Source organism: Paramisgurnus dabryanus, chromosome 4 (assembly GCF_030506205.2).
Source record: "Paramisgurnus dabryanus chromosome 4, PD_genome_1.1, whole genome shotgun sequence".
NCBI lineage: Eukaryota > Metazoa > Chordata > Actinopteri > Cypriniformes > Cobitidae > Paramisgurnus > Paramisgurnus dabryanus.
In genome coordinates, this window is record NC_133340.1 from 11,372,758 (window position 1) to 11,396,064 (window position 23,307).

Sequence of the window (23,307 nt, forward strand, 5' to 3'; positions counted from 1 at the left end):
TTTTTTTTTTTTTTTTGTTTCTTTACTCAATATTACTTATTTTCCTCTTTGTTCAAAAGAATGAAGATACAGGTTTTGAACAACATAAAGGTGAGTAAAGGGTGATGTCATTTTATTTTTTAAGTAAACTAATCATTTAAGCACACTGACAAATGAGTGTAGACAGGTCCGTTGTCACCTCTTCTTATGCCTCTTAAGACACTTGCTTAAGTTTGGTTTGTCACTTCTGATCCTTGAATTCAAGGGTGTTACTGGATTCTGTGTGGTCAGGGACTATCCACTCTTTGGTGGAGGGTATTTTTCTTTGGGGGCTATTGAAACATAGTTGAGCCTTGTTATTGCTGAGTGAGACAACAGATCTTACCCATGCAGGGACTTTCCCAAATGAAAAAGCAAAAAAATATTTTATAATTTCCAACCTCAATTGATGACTGTACTGTATATTAGGTTATGGTTAGAGAATTTAAACCAAAGGAATAATGCATATTGTTCTTATGTCTTCAGCACTAAATCATATATGTGAAATTGCGGTTTTCCTAGAAATCAACATTTTAAGAGTTTTTCAAACCGTCATCTGTTGCTTGTTTGAAACTAAATCTGGAAAGGGTTACAAATCACTCATAATATCTTAATAGAATGGTTAAAAATCAATAAATAGTCAGAGTGTGTTTATTAAAACAGCAGTGTTAATGAAGGATGAATGCATAATTATGGAGATCGTAAACTCTCACTGAATTACCAGTCAAAGAAATAGGCTGAACATTTGCAACAGGTTGTTATTCTATGTTTAAAATCTCTACAAAATATGTCAATATTTGTTGCCTTCTGACATGAAATGGATAAGTAGCTATAATATCGAAGCTTTATAAGAATGCCAGTTACATAAATCCAGGTACATTGACTCAAACCACAGCTGTATTCCACGTTTTCGTGTCACTTGCCAATGTGGCATCACTTGACTGATCACAAACCAGTCCAGTCCTTCTCTCACACTAATCCTCAACTTTGCCTCTGCTGTATTGTAAGTCATTGTCATTTTTATCATGTGAGAAGATAAAATATGTTGGGATTCTTTTCAATACAGGCCTTACTGGATATGGCTGTTTAGAGCTTTTGGCCATTTCCATAATTACCCAACAGTTCAATCACTGTGGATTCCTACAACTGCTGATCTGTGCTGATAATCAGGCAGTGCTCTGGTCAGTGCTAGACCCCCAGGGATGAACAGGTGCGGTAATGCAGCTGATTGCAACTAATGCATTCGAGGTCTGTTCAGAGAGGACATTCCCTCATGCACTTTCAATCTAAAGATCTCTCTGTAGATGAGAAGAAAAGAGGACTTGTCCTGCGTTTGGCTTGGTCTTATCAGAATGCCTCTGAAGGGTAAGAATACCAGACATTCTCACAACCCTGTTAACATAACACTGTTGGACATTCTAATCAACAGACTGTCCTTTTGGTCCCAGCCAACTCATGGCAACTAATACAAACAAACAAAAAATAAACAGTAAAATAGAGATAATATTAAAAAGATTTGATAGAGAATTACATTTATTGCATTTAGGTAATTTATTAACTCCTCCAAATCCAAGGTGAGCACAGCTATGACTTTATAGCAGGAAAGAACATTTTCCCAAAGATGCTTTTTAACATTCTGGGTTTTACTATTGATTCTTCTCACTCACTAAAAGTAATCAATTTCAACTCACAAAAGACAACGCGCGTTCACAACTGCATAGACGTCATCGTGCGCGTTCCCCTTCTCGCGCGCTGGTTAAAAAGAAGGTGGAAAGAGCTTAGAGAAACATGTGAGTGCACTGAAGAGCATACAACAGACAACTTAGTGCAACTTTTGATCACACGCATCAACGGGATTTAACTTTTGAGCAAGGAAACTAATTACGATTTCTGTATATAACCTGATCACTTATTGTTGTTTTTTACTTTTCCTAATTTCGCATAAATATACTAAATGTTTTTCCCCACTGTAATAACAATATAACCAGCACTTGTCTTAATTTATTAGTGTTTTTTTATATATTTATCTTTACTAGCGGTAAATTCAGAGTACTTTATTAGCGAATAATTGTTTAATCAATCTGAAGTTATTATTTTAAGGAAACTTTTATTGACGTGTGGGGACTGTATTACAGCAGCCCCGTTATTTCAGAGCAGTCGCGTTTCGCCTTTCGTTTAATCCCTTGTAAAATGAAGCATTTTAAATTTGTGCTCTTGTTGGCCATCGCGGCCAATTTTTGGGAATGTGGTGATGCAAAATTCGGCGAGAAAGGAGAATTAAGTCCAAGGAGGAGGAGATGTTACGATGGAAGTCTACCGAAACGCCTGAAGAAGAAGGAGCGAAAACTGTCACTGGAGGGAAGCGGCGGAGGGGAGGTTTGTCACAGGCTCTATCCGCGTGTATCTTGCTGTCCGTCCAGGAGGGCTCCGTATCAGATACTTCACCGGAGAGATGCTCGGGTATGTTCGTGTAGTTTCTATAACCAAATCAATGTCCTCATTCTGATGCATACCTTGTACTTTCTTGAAGCTTTGCACTGTTATAACAAGTGAGTTTAAAATGTGCGTCGCATAGTAATACTTGTAAAGAGAGAGAATTTCATGAACATATGGATATTTAAAGAGAAAAGGTACATAGTATCAGGCTTAGTGAACGGGTTGCGGTGTTGCTATCGGGATGATTTGCCTACCAGGATCACGCACGCACAACCTGTGTCGCCAGTAGGCTACAACACGAGGCGCATGCAAGATTTCTGCTGTAATATTAATGTTTACAATATCAATCTGGCTCTTTAAATGTATTCCTGCCGAACATTTTGTTAGTATATGTAGAAGTGCATTGAGATATTCAAACAATATTTTAATTAAGCTGATGTTTCAGTGACAGCATGCGATTTTAGTTGTGATGGATAGAATTTACATAGAACAAATGGGAAGCGAAAAACCGTCATTAAATCTTGATCGGCAATTAATCGCACCTTTCTGGGGATTTAAGTTATATGGGCGCAAGGGGGGATTCATTTCAGTAGTTGGCTTCGTAGTTTTATGAATGAGTTCATTCTTTGCTGATGAATATCTTTCTTTTCTCATGTAAACAACCTCCGCAGATCGGCATATGCGGCTGGGTGGCATCGCACTTCGGTTTGTGACAAAAAGCCATATTGCATCATTTAATTTGCTCAAGTCATGCAAATAAGAGCAAGGCTGAATGGAACAAAAAAAGGAGTCGACATCTCCTCCTCCCCACTACACTGCCCACACACGGAGTCTTTTTGCTTATGGCAAAAGAATAACAACAACACCATTGTGTTTGTTAGTTTCACTAATGGGTGAAGCTGGAGAACATCGTTCTCCCCCAATCCTCGGCTCTGTCCAAGTTTTAATGCCTTTGAGAGATTGTTTGTCCTGCTCCCCACCCCCTCACAAACTTACACCAATTCCCAGAGGGTCAAAATTGTTTCACTTAAGCTGTTTAATAGAACCTTGCAGGTTTTGTGGGCAAGTTGCTTTAGTTGTGGTTTTATTTTGGGGGGTTAAACTGGGGATTGTGTGAACGATTTGTAAGGTGATCCTTTCATGAGATCATTTTTAATCCCCTAAAAGTTTTAAAATGTTAGATAATTAATTTGTGAGCCTTTACACATTCTATTGGATATCACGCAACATGACTTATATTGTTTCTGACACCTCAGTAAGATTATAACTGAAGATATATAAGTGATATATACAGTAAGTAACTGATATGTGTTGATGTATGTTCAGTATGTACATAATCCTAAAAGCTGCTCAAATTGCACTATAAACATCAGTGGCTTTTTTAAGAGTAGATTAAAATTTTCTAAATTGACACTAAGGACATTCGGACTAGCTTCCTACTGTAATAATTTCTGTTAAGTAATGGAGAGTTGGACCTAGACTTGTGTTTCTCTTATTTGCACTGGCACATCTCAACAGTAGTTGCGTATGGTCTTAGAAGGCTATGATGTAGACCACGGTCTGATTTTCAGCTTTAAACAACTTTTGGCATTTTTGAAAAACACAAAAAACAAAGGTCTCCTTGTTACTGGTTTGGGTGATGGCAACATTGGAGCCCATCCCAGCAACATATGGGAAGAGTGCATGGTTGAGAGCACACAAATGCTTCTCTCCATGGACCATGTGCCAGTGCATGGCTCACCAAATCAATGAGCAATTTAAAGCAGGAGAGTTGCCACTCACAGACCAGAGTAACACACCAACCACTGCAAGACTAAAGATTGAAGACAGCTTAAAGATTCACTTAAAACAACATACCGACATGAGTAGGGGACCATGGGAGGGGGTGCTTTTTTCATCTTTGCATTTTATCTTACATGCACAAAGATGTTTTAGATTCACTTCAAACATCTTTATGTCTAAGACTCTGAATCAAAGATATCTGTCCGGATGGTTTATGCAGAGCAGTACGTGAGGTTAAAGGTGGATGGCCTACAATGTGTGCTGGTTGTGCTGTTTTAATTGACTTGGACAGACTACTAATTTGTTGATACCAGCACGGGAATGATGTGCCCGTCTATCTGTAAATTGGTGTTTACACACGGACCTCACACAGAGAGAGGGAGTCTTACCAGACTGCTGCGGCACAGGCGCATGTCTGGAGAGGGGAGCAGATTACATTGTTGTTTTATTACAGCTAATTTGTTACATAAATAAGCCTGTTCATTTTCTCGGCCCTAATCTGTTGTTTACTTTTGTTTAGTGACTTAGGAAATATTTTGAATATCCTCATTTCGTTTCAGTATGAGTTCAGCTGCCATGCGAGGTGCAATTTTGGCTTAGCTGTTTGTGAGTCCAAATAAACAAATCAAGAAAAATCAAGTCCACATGGATGTGTGGTGTTTGTTATGTGAGATGTGTAGACAGCGAATGGCCTCCTATTAACAAAAAGCAATTCAAAAAATGTATGTCAAATCACATAGTTTCATTTGGAGATGTATACAGTCTCTTAAATAAGAACAACTTTGTGGCATAACTTGCATATTTGTATTAGTAATTATTTCCACAGTTTTAACCTTTGCTGGTTGCTTTTGCTCCTCAGATCTTCTCGACCAATAACACAGAGTGTTCTATACTGCTGGAGGAGATTAAGTGTGCCCATTGTTCACCAAATGCCCAGATGCTCTTCCACTCACCCAAACTTGACAAAGCGTCACACAGAGAACAGGACCTACCCCGTTTATGCCATGACTACTGCCAAGAATTCTACTACACCTGTCGGGGACATGTACCAGGTAACAAATTAGATACATGCAAGTGTCTTGCATATAAAAGTATTATAACTCACAACTTGCACTTTTTTGCACTTAGACTAATGAGCAAGTGACCATTACACTACAAATCAGACTGGAAAGTGTCATTGATAAATTGAAATATCTGTTGTTGTGAATCTAGGAAAAATCAGAGAGGGTGGAGTTTAGTTGTGCTGCACAGAAGAACTAACAAATAAAAAAAATATGCATCACTAGATCAATAAATTAAACTACAGAGTAAACATTACATGACCATCAATGGATGGAAAGATGCATAAATGCAAAGAAGAGTTGTATTCTGATGTTTACATTTCAGAGCTTGTCCAGGCACTTTAACATTAGTTGAAAGTGTCACAGTTTGTGCATACTGTGCTGTTTTGCACTCAAAAGTAGGTACTTTCCCAAGACAAATGAAGTACATACTATAAGGGCATAGTATTAACAGGCAAATTAGGATGCAGCTACACTCTAAAAATGGCTGTGTTTTTTACCCATAATGGGTCAATATTGGACAGAACACACCTCTGGGTTAAAACTGACCCAATGCTGGATTGTTTTAATCCAACTACTGGGTTATTATACCCCATGGTTGGGTCATTTTTAACCCAGCATGTGTTCTGTACAAAAATAACCAAGTGTAGCCCATTCATTTATTGACCCATTAACAGCTTTTTAGGAGCAACTTGTTGCTGTTTCTTTATTTTTGCTCAGATCTGCCAAAGGCATTAAATAATAATAGTTGATATGTATGCCTTTAAAAAAACAACAAATTTTTAATTGCTGCAAACATTTGCCTTTAGTTCAATCATTGTAGTTGCACAGGCTTGTTAAAACAAATTGACCCAAAAGCAAATGATTGTAACTCATCAGACCACTAAAAACATATCTTATAATATCAAGCACAAATCTGAAAATGTCATAAGACAATCATGACTAGAGCTATATACATTTTAATCATTCATTTTTTTTAAATCCTGTAATAAGCCCTCTAGCTTTTCAAACTCTATTATAGTTGTTAACTTCACATGTAAACACACATACAGTAAGTGGACACACACCCCAAACAAAGCCTCAAATGTAAATTAATAATTTTTTGACCCATTTCTTCCACTTGTTCTTTGGCAAGCATCTTTGGCCTGCCAAGATGTGTTTTTGCAATTGTGTGTGTCTGTCTTTAAGAGTGTGTGTGTGCGCATCCTGACCCGACAGAACACACAAACACTTCACAGGATACAGCGTAAAACAAGGCCCATTTGAGGTAATGCACACATAATCAGTTTGTTTTTCTTGGTGGTAGCTTTCGTTCATCGAAAAGACAAACATTAAGGCCTCTGTAACATAAGGGTGAAAACAGATGGTAGCGGGGAGGAGTCCAAAGACCTGAAAAGCTCTAAAGCCATCATGAGGATTGCATTTTCTTCATAACATGAATGACATCAGGAGCTAACATCCAATAGTTGTGCTTGGGTGTGTGGCTGTATAGTGTTGCAGCGTTTCACTGCGTGATGCATTCCACCAGATGGAATGGTATGCAGATGCTGGCCGCCAGACCAAACTTTCTTCCTATCAACACAGCCATAACAGATTAGATGGGGCTGATATGCAAACAGGAAACGGACTCCAGTAAACGCAAGCCACACGCACACACACACACACACACACACACACACACACACACACACACACACACACACACACACACACACACACACACACACACACACACACACACACACACACACACACACATTCTGGTTTCCATGTTTTGTGGGGACATTCCATAGACGTAATGCATTTTATACTGTACAAACTGTATATTCTATTCCCCTTACCCTGCCCCATTCCCTAACCCCAACCATCACAGAAACCTTTCTTGTACCTTAGATTTTCAATAAACATCATCTTGTTTGATTTATAAGCTTGTTTCCTCATGGGGACATCAAAATGTCCCCACAAGGTCACAAAAACACTGGTATTCCTATCTTTGTGGGGACAATTGGTCCCCACAACGTGATAATTACCAGGTACACACACACACACACACACACACACACACACACACACACACACACACACACACACACACACACACACCCATGGAGATACAAACAGACCAACAAATTAGACACTGTATACATAAAATTTACATCTCGGTCTTCATCTGTGAAACAGATAAATAAGGGTGTGCAGTCTGCTTCAGCTATTGATAGAGGGAAGAAGCTTAAAGGAGAAAGATAGAAAAAATGTGTTAAAGGCTCTGCAAAGCAAGAGGATGGGAGCTGGGGCCAACAGACTTTTCCCTCTCCCCTCTCCTTCTCCCGAATCAGCATATGTGGTGACGAATGACACATTTATTTTTCTACAAAGGTTGTGTATATGTAAAACTGCTGAAGTGCATCAAGATGTCAAGTGCTTTGGGTGGCCACCCAGGTTGCTTTGGAAGATAACCAGATGGAAGCATAACTATAGTGCTGAGGATGTGGACTCCCTCTCTCTCTCTCTCTCTCTCTCTCTCTCTCTCTCTCTCTCTCTCTCTCTCTCTCTCTCTCTCTCTCTCTCTCTCTCTCTCTCTCTCTCTCTCTCTCTCTCTCTCTTTCTCGTTCTCCCTCTGTCATTGTTTTTCATAAGCCAGTACAATAAAACCAAAACGTATTGTGGAGGGCCTACACAGTGATTTTGCATGTTTAGAGAAGTTATAAATTGTTCAAATTAGACACTTACAGAAGTACACAGAAATGATTCTCATAGACATATGAGAATGATTAAGATGAAATAAATATGCCTCTAAGAAATTTAGATGTAAACTGAGTTTATATGTACAGTGCTCAGCATAAATGAGTACACCCCTTTGAAAATTAAGATTTCTCTAAATTTGTTAGTCAATATGAGACCAATTTGCTGTATTTTTACACACCAGTTTTATTAAACATTTATGTTTCTTAACATACAGTAAGAGTGAAAGTCACTTACCATCTTAAGGATACGAAAAATAACAAATTTAAATCAAATGAGGTAATGCAAAAATGAGTACACCCTACAAACATTCTTAAAAAAAACTATCTAATATTTTGTATGGCCTCCATTATTTGACAACATACAGTTAAATCTTTTATTCTCCATTCTTGAACAATAATCTCTTTTAGATTCTGTATGCTGGATGGAAAATGACATTCTGCTTATCTTTCAGAACTCCCCATATCTCAACCTGTGAATCACTTTTACCCTGTGCTTCTTCTAAAATGAATTAGTGAATTTAGATGTGTTTTTTGGGTCACAATCATGTTAAAAGATTGCTCGTTGAACAAGGGCCCAGAGTGATGGTAGCATCTTCTCTTTAAGTATTTTACAGTACATCTGTGTATTCATAATCCCATCTATACAACTCTCCGGCACCTGCAGCATTCATGCAAGCCCTCAGAAGAAAACTGCCACCACCATGCTTTACTCTTGGTACCATGATTTTTTCATTGTACTCCTCACCCTTGCCACACCATACAGCTTGGAACACCTCAGAGCCACAAAGTTTCATCTTTGTCTCATTACTTCAAAGTATAGAGAGCTAGAGACCCAATAGTCTTTACCTTTCTCAATTTGAGCTCTAGCAAAAGGCTTTTTTGTGCATTGGCGTTACCAGTGGCTTTCTCTGTGTATGACAGCCATGCATGCCTCTCCTTTGCACTGTACGTCCGTTGTGTGGTGTCACGGGAAACAACCCAGCTTAACTTTCTGATTTAGCTAACTGTGCTGACCTGGCATGATGATTTTTTTCAACATCTCTCATCACAAAACACTCTTGACGAGGTGTTAACTTCAGTGGACATCCTGGACATTGCAGAGAGCTTCCCACAAGTCCATACATTTTTAATTTTTGGATCCCTTTCGTGACAGTATTCAAACTTATTAGCAATGTTTTACTAATTATCTTGAAACCTTGGCCATTTTGTGCAAAGTAATTATTTTATTTCTCATGTCTTGGGACATTACCATGTGGTGCTATTCTGTCACCATTACATGGGAGTGGATTTTCTCTTTTAATTTTCTCATTTAGTACTTTGTACCTTTGTGGTCTGTGTCCTCATTTCCATATTCAGACTTGAGAGGGTTACTTTTAAAATGTTTTCTGTTACGTTTACAAATTGCTTCATTAAAAAGTAACAATTCAGTTACAATCAGTGGTTAAATTGGCTTTTGTAGGGAGGGGGAGCCCTTATTTATGGTAAATAGTCATCATTCAAAATCGCGCTGTAAAATTACTTAATGTATTTTACACTAAAGGGGCTCTTTTTCCAGTATTAATGTGTAAGGTAAGGTTGAGTAGTTATTCAAACAAAGATAAATACTTTACAATTTACTTACAAGTTTCAGCTTTAAAGCTGTGCCAGAGGTTGATCCAAACTTTAAAACCTGAACTTTAAATTATGCTAATCTATGAGTCTGACACCCTATATGCATTTGTTGCACATGTCGTTATGCACAATTGATCAAACTTTGAAAGAAGGCATAAGACTCAACCTCCTTGACTAATTCTAAGCATAAGATAACCCAAAAGATTAAATTAACAAGAAAAACGACATACTGAATCAGCATCAATATGTCTTATAAATCAGTTAGTAAAACAATCACTATAGTAAGGTTTTAATTGATTTGTATAATCAAAAATTTTTTTTTTTATTAAACTATACAATGAGTTCAGTGTTATCTTTTAACATATTGTAATGAGATGAGTGATATGGCTATACATACTTTAATCATTTGTTTCTAGACTTCTATTAAGTTTTTTCTTGACGTGTGCACAACTCTTACCTCTCTATCTCTCATCTATACAATGTCTAATGTCATCCTGTGAGAATGCGCATTCTTGAGGATCTGAGTGAGACGCGGGGCTGCGTACCCATTAATGCGCGGGTCAATGTATAAACAACCGGCACCCGCCCACAACTTGGACCACAAAAAAGACGTCTGTGATTTTGGCCGATTCGGACGGGATAAAAATTCTCTCATGCTATTCCTGAGATAGGAGCGTCTGTTTCATGCGTTTTGGCATTGCAGAAGATCTGGATATTTTGCTTTAAATGTAAAATTATTAGCCTACAGAATGTAATTTATTAATTTAATTTTAACAAATCAAAATAACTTATACAAATCATATAAGGTAGCCGACGTGTTTTATATAACTGGCTGCTTATAAAAAACCCAAAGAAATTAAGAAATGATGATTAATAACAATTTATTATCTTTATTAATTAACATTAACATTCCAGAGTGAAACAAAATAAGGTTGAGTTTATACCTTATAAAGTTACTGATATTACAGTGTTTAGTCTTAACAGTGGATGATATTCAGCTCGTCTTGATTTAATTATTTTATTCCCCAAATGGAAAAAAACATCCATATCTGAATGAATGGTACTCAAGATCGCGTTGGCCAAAACACCAAAAGAACCGTGTTTTCAAAAGATATTGCGAGCAGACACAGACATTTGCATCCGGGTGGGATTACATTTATCAAAAGACCTCTGAGTTTGGCGAAAAACAGTAGGTAAATTTCTCTGGAATTTTTACAGAGGTTGCAGAGAAAACACAGACATGGCCAATTCGGACAAAATTACAAATGTTTAAATGGCATCTTTATTTCAAACGACACGACTGGCCGCGACCCGAATGTCATTACAAATATTTGTCCCAGCCCAATTTAAACCCTGTTGCTGAAGGAGACGGAGCTGAGCTCCAGCAGGGTTGTTGTAGACCTGAGGATGGGGAGCTGTGCTCCGGTGAGCTCCGGCCCAATTTAACCACTGGTTACAATCCAAGCATCAAATATAAAAGTAATGTAATCTGATTACTTTTGGATTCCTTCAAGGTCACACACACACACACACACAAACATTGGCAGTGGTAGTTCTCCTACCTATACAGATAACTTATTTTTTTTAACATCTCTGCAAGAAGAGATTGAAAAGTGACATGTGAGTAGACTTCTCTTGTTAATTTGCACAGTTTCTGTAACCACTAGAAAACTTACAACTGCAATCATACCAACCACAGAATTTTAAAACACTAACACACACAACATTTTAGCTAACATAATTTGGTTCAATTAGCTGCGATTCAGTCTGTCTGAGGAGATTGTAGACGTGTTTTGTTTGCGCATGCACCAGCTGGTGGCTCACGCGAGTCATCACTGACAACAAAAACAGGAATTACTGTACAGTCAAGCAGTGCTTAAAAAATGATAGCTAATATGCCAAAATAATGATTTATTTAAGTGAAAGCACTGTAATCCTGAAAGTATTTCTTTTTTTTAACAAAATGAAACTGTAATGTAATTACTATGTAATGTATTACAGTTACTATCTTTTGTATCCTGATTACATAATCCTGTTACATGCAATCCATTTCTCCCCAACCCTGTCTATATTTTAGGCTGCTAGAAATTTCACAGAGTAGAATTTCATTGTTTAGTGCAACAGGGTGTTCCTCTTTACAATATGACAATAAACTCTTAAATCCTAAAATATGTTTTTCTCATGTTTTTAAGGCATGACTGCTGGGGTGCGTTCTCCGACAACGTTATCTCTTTGCGCGATACGAAGACTCAAAAGGTACACCTTAACTACAGGTATACCTTTCCTACGTGTGTTCTCCGACCTATACCTTAGGATGTTGCTTAAGGTAAACCTTCTTAAGTTCGACCTTAGCGGGTGCTGTCCATGGTGGAGGTGCTGAATAGGTTGATATCGATTGCTCGACAATCAATTATTCACTGTATGTAATAGGTTTCGCTGCGTTATGAGATAGCGGTGTTCTTTATTAAAGAAACATTTAAGAAATAGTTCAAGTTAAATTTATTTGGAATATCTGGTTAAAAATATTTCAAATTGCAAACAACTAAATTCAACCTTCTATATTTTATATCAAACCCGTGCAAAACCCGCAACTTTATTTCCAAACGTATCATGTTTAAACTGCTCCAATTCATCCGCTATGCCTTCACTTGAAAGGATAATTTATATTAGGGGTTCCCAATATTTGCGTTGCACAGGGGAATAAAGTGGGTCGTGCTAGTAATTGGTTGCATTACACTTAAAATATATAAAAAACAAACTGCTGTTGTTCATTAGTTTACTCGTTTACTGTGCTTGGACAGTGGATGCGCAAGCAGCGTCGTTACAATGCAGATAAAGCTTAATGGACGCATTTCTAGAGCCTGTCTGTCTACCTCAAATATAACATATAAATATATATATATATATATATATATATATATATATATATATATATTATATAATAAATAAATATATATTATGATTACTTTAGATTTTAGCTTTGATTAGTTTTAATGTGGAAATTGTGTTGACCTTAGGAGACTATAAGCAAGTCCGCAGTTTGTTTTGAATGTTTATAAAGAATATGGCATGCAGTTGCTTCAAAGTTATAAAACATTAAAAAACTTCGATGCAAAGTCAAATTAACATTAACAATCCTAATTAGTTTTTTATTTTTTATTTTACCCGATTTATTTATGCAGCTAAAATACTTGTTGGTAGACTAAGATTTAACGGATATGAAATGCACAAATGAAATCGTAGGACTCGCTGTATAGCTGCCAGTTTCACCAACTCCATCACCCAAAATATATTTTTTAAATAGTTTCTTAATCCTGTAGCATTTAATAGTTCGCAGTTGATGTCCCTTTGGAAAACATAATTAAAAATCTAACAACCATCAATGTAATGATGTCTAATTATGTAAATGTTTTATTCTTTAAATATAAAAATATTTGCCTAATTAAACACGGAGTGTTTTTTTTTCAAATATTTAGTTATATAGACTGCAATGTAAGCTTTTATAAAAGTGATGGCCCCTAGTGGAGTCATGTGGGATAAGGTATACCTAAGAGCGCTCCAGACCAACCTTACGAACGTATGACTTACAGCAGTGATACGAAACTAAGAACGTTTCGGAAAACACGTATTAGCGATAAGGTACAGCTTAAGGTACAACTTAAGAATGACGTAGCGTTAAGGTAGTTTCGGAGAACGCAGCCCTGATTTTTAGGCAAGATTTTTTTCTCTCTTTTGCAAGACTGAAGCAAAATATACCCTCATGGTATTTATGTTTAATCCCTAGGATAAAAAGTTTTAGTTGCATTATTCATTGATTTTTAAAAGCTAAAAATAAAATATATAAATTGAATTTAAATATGCTTAGCTAATTACCAATATTTCACATTTTTGCCACAATAAAGTTCTAATTTAATCAGGACCTCTGCCTGTTGCTGACAGACATTGCGCAAAGATGCATAAGCCCCAAAACGTAGTTTTAACTGTGTTGCCGGTGTATAAGAACAACCCAAAACATAAAAGATGATACAGTACTTCTTGTGACCCCACAGACCTATTGTGAGAATACTGACCTCTCATGGTATATTCAGCTACCATTGAGAACAACTCCCAGATCATTGCATCTCACCTCAGCAGATAGCCCAGGAGATAACCATTATGGCTGGCGTCTGGGTGGCATGGCAGTTGTTATTGGAGGTGGGTGGGTGTGCGTTTGATCTCACTGTTGTGTTTAGATGTTTAGGGATATCCTATCACCTCTGTTGTTGGTCCGGCCACCTCCCTTCCACACGCAGCCCCCTTCCTCAGGCAGCATAGGGGCTCGTTGAAGATGAAAGCAAGGAGAGTGTGTTTGTATTTTTATCACTGCTGTGTTTGCTCTTCTCTTCCCCATAAGAGGGTTAAGCTGAGGGGGTTACCATATCAGTGTAGTTGTTTTTAGGTCACAGTGGGGCTGCCAACCGAGTACTGTTGAGAGTACATCTCTGTATTTCAGGCAGAGAAAATTCTGTTCCTAGAAACCAAATGCACTGCCACACACTAAATGTTTTTAGGTTTGTGGTTGCATTTCTACTTTGGATAGCTGAATAGTGTTGGAGGTTTTTTTGGAGATATAAATAAGGGTGTTTGGCTGTGATCAGTCTGGTTGTGTACTTATTATTTATTTGGACTTGACCTACATCTCCTGTAAGAAAGTTAAACTTTGGCATTTTGGTTTTAAATAAAGTAGCTGTTAAAAATGTCCACATACGGGCCTCAAATGTACAAAACAGTTTATAATACCTTAGTGTTGTTTAACCATCAAATATTTTCTGATTCCAGAAGTAATTTTTAATCAGTTTATCACAAATGGGTCTGGATAGGTTTAAATTATATATATATATATATATATATATATATATATATATATATATATATATATATATATATATATATATATATATATATATATATATATTAAGACCATGTAATTCAATTGGATCCTAAAAAGCATTTTTCTTTACTTAACAAACAGTATGCATAAATGCAGTGTATACAGTATATTGGCCAAAGGTGTGCCAACATAGCTACAATAAACTTTAGAACATGTAAGCTAACTAAAACATAATACAGTGAACTTACTGCAAATGTGGCCTTTCTGATCATAGACAAAACAGATATTTCTGGCAAAACCTTGAAAATCCATTTCAGTTTGATTTTGGTTAAATGTTAATAATAGTACAGTATAATGACATATGCAAGTATCTGACCATATTTAAAGCCACAGCATCCACTTTGACAACGTAGGGTTGAATTATTTAAAGAATACAGTGTTTTCTCATTTCCTGAAAGTAGCAGTTTTGGGCATACAAGGTTTCCACCCAACAGTGATGATATACAGTACAAGATGAAAATTAAGCTTGCTACTAGAATCACCACTAAATACCAACACCCACACAATAAGGCGTCGGATGGTTGAGGACATGCTTGAATTTAGTTGGTTTGGAGGTCACTACATCATCCTGTCAACCCTGTGTGGTATCTACCCCAGGCTGAGACCAGTTGTATGTCTGTCTGTGTTTTTCAGAACTGTTCCAAGCTGACGTGGATGAGTTCTGCCAATACTATGGAAGGAGGGATGGAGGCCTGTGCTTTCCAGATTTTCATCGAAAGCAATTGCGCCGAGATTCCAACTACCTGTCAGATGAAAAAATTGAAGTGTTAAACAGGTATACTTGATTCGGTTTCACACACATGAACAGGAGAATTGTTAAATTTTTCTGTGTTTTCTTGCTTTTATTAATGTAAAGCTGCTAGGGAACAATTAAACAATTGGGAAAAGCACTATCTAAATAAAGAATGTGCATTTAACCAATGTCCTGAGTGTTTATTTATATATAATATAAAGTCAATGGCTACCATAAAAGTATGGTCCAAAGTAAAGCAAGTGAAAGTCACAAATTTTAAATTATATCAAATAGATAAACACGTAAATATTGGTCAGTTCATGTTTTACGAAGACTTGGAATATAATTGATAATTAGACATATGGAACACTTACAGTCTTAATTTTTAAATCACAATTTTTGTTAAGGACATTTTTTTTTCATTTTCAGTTGAACTATTGAAAAGTCCTGAAACTTTGGATAATTCTGCATGTACTGTAATTACATTCATCATCAGACATACATGTAAGAGAAACTTGACTGGCCTGCTTATACTGGGTCATCAGGGCAGTCTCAACAAGGTCACTACAGACATGATACGCCTGACTAATCTTTCGTGTCACAACATTCTTGCATGTACTCACTGACTGGTCCACTGCCTCCCCCCCCCCCTTTCTAAGCCAAAGCTTTGTGTCCAAAACGAGTTTATCCAGCTTTCAGAACACAAAAGAAGTGCTTATACTGAATGAGCTCTGCCGGTGACAGCCAGAAGGATTTGACCATTTTTGATGGGACAGAGTGAAAGATGTTATTTGGCGATGGCTCTGATGGAATTTGACTCATAGCTGATTATCTTCATCATCCAAACTTCATTGTTAGCACAGCATCAGTATTCATTCAGCACAACCTATAATGAGGGATTCTTTTGTGCAGAGAGTAATACATAATGAATGTTACAATACCACCAGTAGGATTCAATAGATGTAACATCTTTACTTTTGATTTTATGACCTCTCAGTGAAGTGTGCCATTAGTCTCCTCACTGACCTCACTTTAGTGTTAATGATAAATGCTTCACTTTTGTTTGACCTTCTGAGCTAAATAATTATGAACAGTGAATCCACTGTGTGTTTTCAAATGGCCCTGTGCCCACAGTTGTTGTAAATTAATGTCATAATTCTTAACAGACCTCCCAGCATGAAGGTCTAGTAAAGCAGCACATCTGATTAAGGAAAGTAACCATATCAGACTGATGTTATTCAGTATATGAATATCAGACACACATTTAGTATCAGTCCAGCCCTAGTACAACTATGGAAAATCCCTCTAAGACTGCTTGTTAAGGAGAGCACCCACACCCATGTGTTTTATTTATAGCATATTGTGCGTTAGCGTTTCCCCACATCACATGTGAATTTTGGTTAATGGAACACTTGGGACTATTGTCTATACAGTAATGCATACTAAATGTAATTCATGAACTAATCTAACTAAATTAGTGATCTTTCCATTCCCTACATACAGGAAACATAAGCACAACTGCTACTGTACTCAGGAGATCCTCAGTGGTCTTCGACAGCCTGTCGGTGTGATGAATTGTGGAGATGGATCCCAGCGTCTTTTTATTTTTGAGAAGGAGGGCTTTGTCCGGATCTTAACACATGACTTGGAGCTCCTAAAGGAGCCATTTTTGGACATACATAAGCTAGTCCAAAGCGGTATAAAGGTAAGAATCACTCCATTTTTATTTATTTATTATTTTGCTAAAATTGCTGTTTTGTCAGTAGGTGTCTTTTTATATATTTAATGTAAGAGATTTTATTATTAAATGTGCTGCATTTTTATTATACAATTCAGCTAATTCATCGGGAGTTAATACAGTGCAATTTTAAAACCATTAAATGTACATTCCAGTGTGAACACATATTTCAGTGATTGAAGAATTGGGTCTAATTCTTTCCTGGTGGTGAATACAATGCTGATCTGGTTGAGTAAAATACAAGTATTTAGTGTTAGGCATGCTCATAATGATTAGTTTTGGGTTAAGCCTAGACCAGTTTCCAGACCTGGCACTGATACTCTAGAAAAAAGCAGCGGGCATATCTGTACAACCAAGGAGGAAATAGCACCTATTTGAAATTCATGCAGCCTGATCTCCCACCATCAGAAAAGTCTGTTTTACATAATTCAAGAAGCCTTGCTGAAACCTAGAATATCTGTTGTTCATCAGTTTGGTTTGGCACCTTCTTGAATAGTGTGGGATGAAGTTCCCTTACAGAACTGATTCTTAAGGAAGCACAATAACAAATTCTATGGATTTACTTGCATTTTTCCTTGCCTCCCACCACAAATCAAAACCTGAATGGAGGTTGATGCCGAAGCCAGAAAAAGTGTTGGCACAACAATTATTTTATTATACAAATGTATTCTATGTGGGCTTCTATGTGTGTGGTTTGCTTGATCTCAGCTCAACTGCCAGCAAAGGAAACCTTATGTTTGGTTGCTGAGGCTCAGTACAAAAGGGGCGAAATGTTGTCAGCTGTAGCATTTGCTTAAATGCATGTCTGTCAGTAGTAGTTATGGCGTGTGTCACAACAGATGTTTATCTGCCCCCACAAGAACGGAGGCATTCTGTTATCAAGAGCATTTAGTTTAGGAAGCGTCCGGAGATGGAAGAAGAGACTTGCTTTTCGAGAGGAAGTTTATATATGTCGCATACCTCTTGTTGCTTCACTCTAAAAAGAGAGAAAGACCCATTATGGAACCAGCATGCAACAACCCCACAGGAAAGCCCCCAGTGTGCCTTATCATCATTAAACATAATTGGCTGTGGATAAAACAATCATTATGACAATTTGAGTAAGCTCAAGCTCTGCCCCAAGAGTGCCATTCTGTCAAGTTTGGCCGTTATCATTCCAACCCGGCAGTGTTTACTTAGAGTATCAACAGGACATGTAACCTTTGTGCCCATGGAAGGATTCAAAGCTCCCTGGGACCCAACTTGGGCATGAAGGAGGAAGATAGTGTTTTATCATGACTTTGATTTTAATGTGCTGTATTTCCTTTAAGCCCAATTCCCTCACTGTCAATTAACCAAAACTGCTTGGAAACAATGCTGCGTCTGCTTGAGGGAGTCTCCCAGAGCACTGTGGGTGTTCTCTGATGAAACTTTATCTCTTCACTCACCACCCCCAGCACATACACATAAACCCACCAACGCACACACACCCGTGTTACATTATCAAATATTCTTTGTGACTTACTCTTCTCTGGTTCCTGCCAGAAGTCTTGTTTTTTGAAATGCAAATACAGGCTCTACATCCTCAACTCATCATCTTGGTTCATCTGCACTCTGCAGTCCTGGAAGGAACCTTTTCTGTTCCTCTCCACTTTGAACCTTCCCACCTTTATGACATTTATCTTATCACAGGTGTAATAATTCTGCTGAAAGAACCAACATATATGATCAAGCACCTGAATCTCATTCTTCATTGTTTTTGGCCTGGTGGAGAAGGCTTAACCTTTTGAGCATACATCATAGAGGCTTAGATCTCTCAAAGTGGATTGCTTTAGCTGCTGTGGAATCGTGATGTTGAATTGTGGTTTTGGTTGATTTATTGCAAACTACTTTATTACAGTCTCACATCTGCGAGCCCAGTCTTCAGGCCCAGCTTGTGACCACGTATTGGTTTTGACAAAGTGTTATAAGAAAGCTATCAGCGGAGATACTTAAATAGTTAACTGTCAGTTAACTATTCTGGGATGTTTTGCGAACTGGCGAACACGTTCCAGATGACAGAATGAAGTCTGGAGCGTGCAGCGACAAACAAAATCCTGAAGCGTAGTATTTCAGCGCCCTTACGTGTTTATCTTATAAACTATTTGTGTAAAAGAGACAGAGATTAAAAATCAAGCTCTGATTCGATCCATGTTGATCTAATGGGTACACAAGTATGGTGTTGCTCTGTTGTTGTCCATGCTAGACATAGCAATGAAGACATCTGCACGCAATGTGAGCACAGTTCCATTGTGGTGTATCAGCTAACTCAAGGGGGTCCAGCTGCAAAAAACTATTTCTTGCTGAAAAAATTGATCACAGCGTGTTTTGCATTCTGTCACTTGACACGCACAGCTGTTGAGCTGTTTCTGCTAGACAAGCAGGAAGGCTCTCAACTCTGTCAAAAATTAAGTGGTCTAGCCTTGACAAATGGACCTTTTCCTCTCTTCTCCTGTGACTCTTTTAACAGTTATCTTTGAGAAACGACCACTCCTTTGCTGTCATCTTACATAGCTTCCCCTGCACTGTATTGAGTTCCAGGCCAAGGTTTAGACTTTGGGAGCACCTGTGATTTAGCCATTCGGATGATTTGTGGATTGCTCCAGAGAGCTGCCTCTGAATTGAGTGAATGTAATCTTACGATTGGATCTGCTCTTTTCACTGCTTGAAAATAAGCGATCCTCCCCAAGATCCCTGGAACTGTCAAACGATTAATGTGGATCAACAGGTGGAGGAGGGGAATTTGACTGGGACCTTGGGATTCATTGTGTTGAAGTAAATGGGGCTCTGAATTACTGTGAACATTTCAGATTGGCTTTGAGGAAGTTTTTCACCAGTCATCACGAGTGGAAGGCCTCTTTATTTAGGATTGCCTGAGCCAATAAGAATCAAAAGGTGCTCAGAAAAAATGTTCAAGCTAGGCCATGCATCAAGGCCTGAAAGGCAAGCAGTTGCTGATGGGGTGGGGAGCAAGGTGGGGGCAAAAGTGCTCCCTGTTCCTGTTCCTGTCTGCGGATGCATATGCAACCTAATCTTTCTCAAAGAGGATGGGGGCTGTCCTAGCAACAGGTAATGCAGAGAGGAATATGAAGAATGTCGTAGCAGAAATATGTGGTTTCAAACATCAGCAGGCTCCAAGAATGTTTCAATGAAAGTCTAACCTGATTAGTTTGGCTGAGTTGGGTAGGGCTCACTGCTATAAAGAAATGTGTAATTACATTGCAGTTAAGCTGAGGAAGCCTGCGTAGGTCTACAGCATAGCACTATATATAATATGATGGATTTGGGGGGGATATCATGGAGTTTGTCTTTTCTCAATTTTCTTGACGTTTTTGGTAGCACCCAGAGGAATGGGCTTGGAAAAATAAAGTCCTACACGCCGTGCATTAATGAAGTGGTGTGTCTACTTGCTGAAGGGACGATCATTAGCAAAAGCTAATATTTCAGTTAATTTACAGTTGTTCCTTGGTGGTCCCTGACCTGTGATCATTCGATTCTCTGGAATTCTTAACTTGACCTGCTTCTTCTGTGTTTGTTTTGGGATTCAGGTCAGTGCATCAGCAGTCCAACATAAGTGTTTGACGGGAGAAAGAAAGTACTTTATACGAAACATTATTGTAAACCCAAAGCAAGGAAAAATAATATCAACCTGTTGTTAACTCAGCTGAACTGTTTTGTGTTCGACCAATGCAAAACAGACATTTAATGGGCACCACAAAGTTTTGCTCATGTGAACAAGGCAAATCTAGCTGTGTAACTTTCCCAACTTTTGCTCTTTGTGGTCTTCTCAAAAGGACTCTTGGGTGTTATTATTTGTGTTCCTGCAGATCCAGTTGAACTTCTAAAGAACATTGCAGAGATGGAGCACTAGCACTTGCAGACTATCCGAAATGGGTTACTACTGCACAACCCAAAAGAGCCGCTCTGACCAATTTATGATCTGTGTGTTTTGGCCTGTTGTCTGAGTCGTATCACACGGTTAACTTGAGCAATCCACAGAAGACCTGAATTTCTGTGAGATATTAAAAAAGAATGTTGCAGAGATAGTACATCCAGCTAAAACCATGCACACATTACTTAATCTCTTTTTTGAGCAGTAAATAAATTGCCTTTATTGTTTTATCTCTTAACAGTAAATCGTAATAATTTTTAGAGACTTGCCTCAAACCTGTTTGTTTGTTTGCTTGTTTAGACAAACCATACACTTGGCAATCTTTTAATTTCATTACTTTTACCAAAATGAAAACCAGGTTGGAAAAATGAAACTGATTAAAGCCCACCATTACAACTTTCCCCAGGAACTAAAGTGATATAGCTGCTTATTACCACGAACTATGATGAGAGGACCACCAGAGTAGCGACAACTCATGTAGTAGCCTCCGGGATGAGAGGTTGTACCTATTACACATACAATTTCAATGTTTTCTAACATGTTGCCAAGACAGTGGGAGCTGGCAGTTCAATCCTTGTTTTATTTTTTTTTTGTGCCCATTCTTTTTTTGCTTCTCCAAAATTTAGCACGGATTTAAAATTAAAAGAGAAAGGGAGGGAAAGAGGCTTGTGGTGGGGGGGTGCTGAAGGATTCCTGGACTTTTGTGCTCTCTATGAACTGCGAGCGAGCTAATGAATTGTTTCAGCCACTCAGCACTGCATTCACGGATATCCCCCAAAGATTACACACACAAATCACTTGCACAATAGAGGCCGTAAGGAGGCCCTGGGCATCCCAGAGGAGCCGGGCCCCAAATACAAGCGCCTATAACCAAGACAGTGTGGGTGAAAAGGTGGGTGTGGAGGGGGGTTTGCTTGAAGTCAAATGTTTTATAATCATTTGTAATGCAGTAGTCAAGGAGAGGGGAGGTAAAAAAAAGCAAGGGGGCAGAGGGCATGTGGTAACTGGCCCCTATATGAAGAGAGACTGAGATAGAAAAAGAAAGCGAGGAATGGAGACTTGGGGAGGCCCATCTTTTAACTTTTTGCAGCCCATCCCAATCAAAAAAGGGACATAATAAACTTCTAGATTCTTTGTTCTTCCCATCTGACTTGCAGGGCGGAGATGAAAGGGGCTTGCTAAGCCTTGCATTCCACCCCAATTATAAGAAAAATGGAAAGCTCTACGTCTCCTACACAACCAGCCAGGAGCGTTGGGCTATCGGACCACACGACCACATTCTCCGCGTGGTCGAGTACACAGTGTCCAGGTAATTGGCATATCAACACTTCTAAATCAGTTTGACTAAACACAGTTAGGGAAAACAACAGTTATAGGCCATACTAACATTAAATGTTATTAAATTACAATGAATTTGTGAATAAAAAAGTAATTAAGACTTAAAAGTATAGTTCTTAGATCTCAGTAGAATTTTCAAAAAAAAAAAAAAAAAAAAAAACATTGAATGGAAATGAGGAATTAAATTCTCTGGTGGGGACAAAACCCAACTCTACCCACACATTTGGTCCCCCCAATGTCAGTATGTGGTTAAGGCCCTGGATCAAACATTCTACACAAGGACATGCACGCACAATGTTTGTTTTCCATGCGGTTTTGGATCTGTCTAAAGAATCTGAACTCCTCATGCAATGCTTTTACTGACAATGATGGATGTTTTATAGAGATATGTAATCAAAACATATAATTACCACAAAGGCTGACATTCATTTTGATTTTGTTTCAGTTCCCAGCAGCAATTCAAAACAGGCAGCATTGACAAAACAAGCTGAAATAGCCTATATATTTTGCCCTAATCACACAATGTATTACCCTTGTTAGATGTTATCTGGGAGTTAATTTTTACAGCAAATGTAAATTAAACTAATAACACAATTTTTTGTTAGCTATTTTATGATTTAAAGTTACACATTCTAATGTTTTCTTTTAGGAAAAATCCCAACCTGGTGGACACAAAGACTGCCCGTGTTTTAATGGAAGTAGCAGAGCTCCACCGGAAGCATCTGGGTGGGCATCTCCTGTTTGGACCTGATGGGCTTCTGCACATCTTTCTAGGCGATGGTATGATCACTTTGGACGATATGGAGGAGATGGATGGTCTGAGGTAAAGTACCAAGTAATACATGTTTGATTGAAGGCTGAAAATGCTATAGATCAACTGATTAGTGAGAGCAGCGATAGTTTTACCAATAACTTTAAACAAATGTTTTGTTTTCTAGCAGTGCCTTTGTTTGTCTCTTTTATGGGATTAATTTTGTGCCAATAAAAGTAAATGCTAACTTTTAAG

At 38.0% G+C, this 23,307-nt stretch overlaps 1 protein-coding gene across 1 annotated transcript in view; it reads left to right on the plus strand.

Moving 5' to 3' along the window:
- The first annotated feature begins 1,794 nt into the window (after positions 1 to 1,794).
- hhip (hedgehog interacting protein) overlaps positions 1,795 to 23,307 on the plus strand; it is a 42,796-nt gene continuing 21,283 nt past the window's right edge. Inside the window, exons 1-6 of the mRNA XM_065295734.2 lie at positions 1,795 to 2,478; positions 5,096 to 5,288; positions 15,216 to 15,357; positions 16,819 to 17,020; positions 22,121 to 22,272; positions 22,951 to 23,124. Of these exons, the coding sequence (XP_065151806.1) occupies positions 2,209 to 2,478; positions 5,096 to 5,288; positions 15,216 to 15,357; positions 16,819 to 17,020; positions 22,121 to 22,272; positions 22,951 to 23,124 (1,133 nt within the window). The 5' untranslated portion in view covers positions 1,795 to 2,208. The remainder of the gene's footprint in view (positions 2,479 to 5,095; positions 5,289 to 15,215; positions 15,358 to 16,818; positions 17,021 to 22,120; positions 22,273 to 22,950; positions 23,125 to 23,307) is intronic.